This window comes from Bidens hawaiensis, unplaced genomic scaffold, assembly GCF_021521415.1.
Source record: "Bidens hawaiensis isolate Kalapana, Puna unplaced genomic scaffold, B.hawaiensis_p1.1 tig00020921_1, whole genome shotgun sequence".
Classification (NCBI taxonomy): Eukaryota; Viridiplantae; Streptophyta; class Magnoliopsida; order Asterales; family Asteraceae; genus Bidens; species Bidens hawaiensis.
The window spans coordinates 213,948-217,324 of record NW_027493231.1 but is presented as its reverse complement, the minus strand read 5'-3'; the positions used below and the strand labels follow the sequence as shown (position 1 = coordinate 217,324).

The window sequence follows — 3,377 nt, the reverse complement described above, 5'->3', positions numbered from 1 at the left end:
AAGATAGAGACAAAAAGAGTACTTCACAACCAATCTCATAATGTCTATACTACCCACAGAAAACCATGCATCTCACAAACATCATGTCTCCCAAATGTTTACTTTCAATCCTTTAAAATTTAATGATATTGAGCCATGATTCCGTGTTCAACTACTCAACTCTAATGGTACACCCTCACCCCCCCCCCCCCCCCAATGTCACTTACCTATACATACCCCTCTTTCCTTCCATTCTTCCACACCACTTGACACCATGGAGTTCATTACCTTTGCCATACTATTCTCTCTATGTATTATTATTGTCTCATTTTTCCTTTTATTCGGCTCTACCGCTGACGGCGGTCGGATAAACCTCCCGCTCCCTCCCGGCACGCTCGGCTGGCCGTACATCGGCGAAACATTTGAACTCTATTCGCAAAACCCAAACGTATTCTTCTCATCAAAAGTCAAAAAGTGCGTATTTTCGTAGGAAATATTTATATAATTTATCTTACAGACAGTCTCCTACAAGTTTCAGCTTTTTCACAGCTGATTGTACAGTTGTACGACTGTCTCTTTTTAGTTAAATGAATGAACATAATTATTAAATTCTGTTTTACAGGTACGGGTCAATATTTAAAACACACATACTGGGATGTCGGTGTGTGATGATTTCGAGCCCTGCGGCTGCGAAGCTCGTTTTGGTCACCAAATGTCATCTTTTCAAGCCCACATTTCCGGCTAGCAAAGAGAGAATGATCGGCAAACAAGCCATTTTCTTTCACCAGGGTGATTATCATTTCAAGCTTAGACGCCTTGTTCTAAGAGCGTTCACGCCCGAATCGATTAAACACATTGTTCCAGACATAGAATCCATCGCTTTCAACGCCCTAAAGTCGTGGGAAAATCGATTGATCAACACTTTCCAAGAAATGAAAATAGTAAGTAAACATACTCAGTAATATCCCACCAGTAAAGACAGTTTTTTACAGTATAAAAATACAAATAACATATAACATATATAATATCTGACTGAAAAGAAAAGCATCAGGAATAAATGAGTGTGTGAGTTGCCGTTAAAAAAAATAATAAAGACGGTACTTTAAGGTATAAAAACAAGTAACATAATTTGTGCGGAAAAACAAATACTTTGTTTTGTAATTTGGATCTTTTGTTGCTTCAGTTTACATTCAATGTGTCATTGCTATCAATTCTGGGCAAAGATGAATTGGTCAACAGAGAAGATCTCAAAAGATGTTATTACATTCTCGAAAAAGGGTACAATTCGATGCCGATTAACCTTCCGGGTACTCTGTTTCACAAATCAATGAAAGCTAGGAAAGAACTAGCTCAAATCTTGGCAAAAATTTTGTCTGGTGGAAGAGAAATGAATAAAGAACAACATAATGATTTGTTGGCTTCTTTCATGGAAGTTAAAGAAGGGCTCACCGACGAACAAATAGCCGATAATATCATCGGTGTCATCTTCGCAGCCAGAGACACCACCGCGAGTGTCTTGACTTGGATCATCAAATACTTGGCGAAAAATCCAGCCGTTTTACAATCTGTCACGGTAAGAAACTTCAGTTATGTTCGATATAATATATTAGTTAAGGTTTATTGTAGTTACGTGTACAGTAGTTAAAAGATATTATATTTTGTAATTAGTTTTACTTTCAGTTGTTCTCACTAAAGTCTTATTAAATTTTTACACATTAAAGTCCCTCTACATGTTAAGTTTTAACAAATTCAGAACTTTTTTAAAACAACTTGGAAACGATACATCTGACTGTTTTGTCTCCATGTTTTACTTTCCTTTCCTGACTTATAGTAGTTTTATTTAAAACAATTTGGATGTACCGGTCTCATGTTTTTAAAGGAAATTCACAGTTCTAGAACTTTAACGTGTAAAAAGTTATTAAGCGACTTTTTTATATTAATAGTTTTCTTTTTAAATTTAATAGGAGGAACAAGAGGCAATAAAGGTTTTGAGTTGGGCAGATACCAAGAAGATGCCTATAACTTCAAGAGTCATTCAAGAAACACTCAGAGTTGCTTCAATCTTATCTTTTACATTCAGAGAAGCAGTTCAAGATGTTGAATTTGAAGGTTTGCTTTCAATTCCTTTTTAATGTTTTTTTTTTCAGAGTAGTTATTGCTAGTATAAATGAGTTGCACTTTATTCATTAAAAGTTGTTCATAAAATTCAGGGTACCTTATTCCAAAACGGTGGAAGGTATTGCCACTGTTCAGAAACATTCACCATAGTGCAGATAACTTCACTGATCCAGAGAAGTTTGATCCTTCAAGATTCCAGGTAAATAAATACAAATACAAATAGTTTATATAAAAATGAGATCCTGTTAGTATATTGGAAATGGGTACTAAATAAAGATTATTTAAACTTTACAGGTGGCACCAAAAGCCAATACATTTATGCCATTTGGCAATGGGATCCACTCATGTCCAGGAAATGAACTAGCCAAGCTGGAAATATTAGTCCTCTTACATCATTTGACTACAAAATACAGGTTTGTAACATATTTAAGGCTATTTTGTCTAACTTATCGGTCAAAAATCAAAATAGTCAATTTGGTGATTTTTATTTTGTATATACAATAACTTATCAAAAGAAAAAAAAACCTTGCATATTTAAAATTTAGAAATAAACTTAAAGAACTGGTGTCGCGTCAAATTTATATGAACTTGACTCGAACATAAGGATAAGTTTATAACAAAGAATATGATATTGTGCAGGTGGTCAGTAGTGGGCCCACAGACTGAGATTCAGTATGCTCCCTTTGCTCTTCCCCAAAATGGGTTGCCCATCAAACTCTCTCTCAAGTAATGCGCATGAAGAAAGTTGACAAACAACTAAAGTTTGACTTGACTAAATAGTCAAAGTACAAAGAGACACCAAAGCATGTAGAGACAGAAATGTTGTGCATTTCCAAGGCATAACGAAGACTAAAAGCCAAGGACACCAAGTTTGTTGTATATAAGAAAAAAGATTTTCTTAATTCTCAAGTTTGAGAAAAGAAAAGATTATTTGTGGTGGTTTTGTAACAAATAAGAATTGTAGGGGGGTGTTAGGTAATATTTGTTGAGGGTGATGAGGTTTGACTTTATTGTACAAAGTCCGCAAGGCATTTATAATTATAATTCTATAACTTATTTTTTACATGTTGTTCCTTATGGTCTCTCTTCTTGTTTATAGTTTTGATTTCGTATCAAGCTGATGATATTCTTTAAGAAAATTTAATCAAGTTGATGATATTTTTTAAATTGAAAGTAAATTCTTTTGTAAACTTATCTACTAAACAGCACATTATGGTATATACAGGGGCGGACTCACATTGGTCTCATCGGGGTCTCGAGACACCAATATTTTTTAAAAA

At 34.6% G+C, this 3,377-nt stretch overlaps 1 protein-coding gene across 1 annotated transcript; it reads left to right on the top strand.

Moving 5' to 3' along the window:
• The first annotated feature begins 200 nt into the window (after positions 1-200).
• On the top strand, positions 201-3,122 carry LOC143562234 (abscisic acid 8'-hydroxylase CYP707A2-like). The gene is made up of 7 exons (XM_077050105.1): positions 201-453; positions 602-920; positions 1,163-1,552; positions 1,944-2,088; positions 2,190-2,296; positions 2,392-2,510; positions 2,737-3,122. Exons 1-7 carry the CDS (start codon positions 254-256, stop codon positions 2,825-2,827), a joined length of 1,371 nt encoding a protein of 456 aa, XP_076906220.1. The 5' UTR covers positions 201-253; the 3' UTR covers positions 2,828-3,122.
• The last annotated feature ends 255 nt before the right edge of the window (positions 3,123-3,377 follow it).

What these genes read in the sequence shown, in the direction of transcription:
- LOC143562234 (XM_077050105.1), top strand. Translation starts at nt 254, where the DNA reads ATGGAGTTCATTACCTTTGCCATACTATTCTCTCTATGTATTATTATT. An exon ending in TTGATCCTTCAAGATTCCAG is followed by an intron (nt 2,297 to 2,391) that starts GTAAATAAATAC and finishes TAAACTTTACAG; the next exon opens with GTGGCACCAAAAGCCAATAC. An exon ending in CATTTGACTACAAAATACAG is followed by an intron (nt 2,511 to 2,736) that starts GTTTGTAACATA and finishes GATATTGTGCAG; the next exon opens with GTGGTCAGTAGTGGGCCCAC.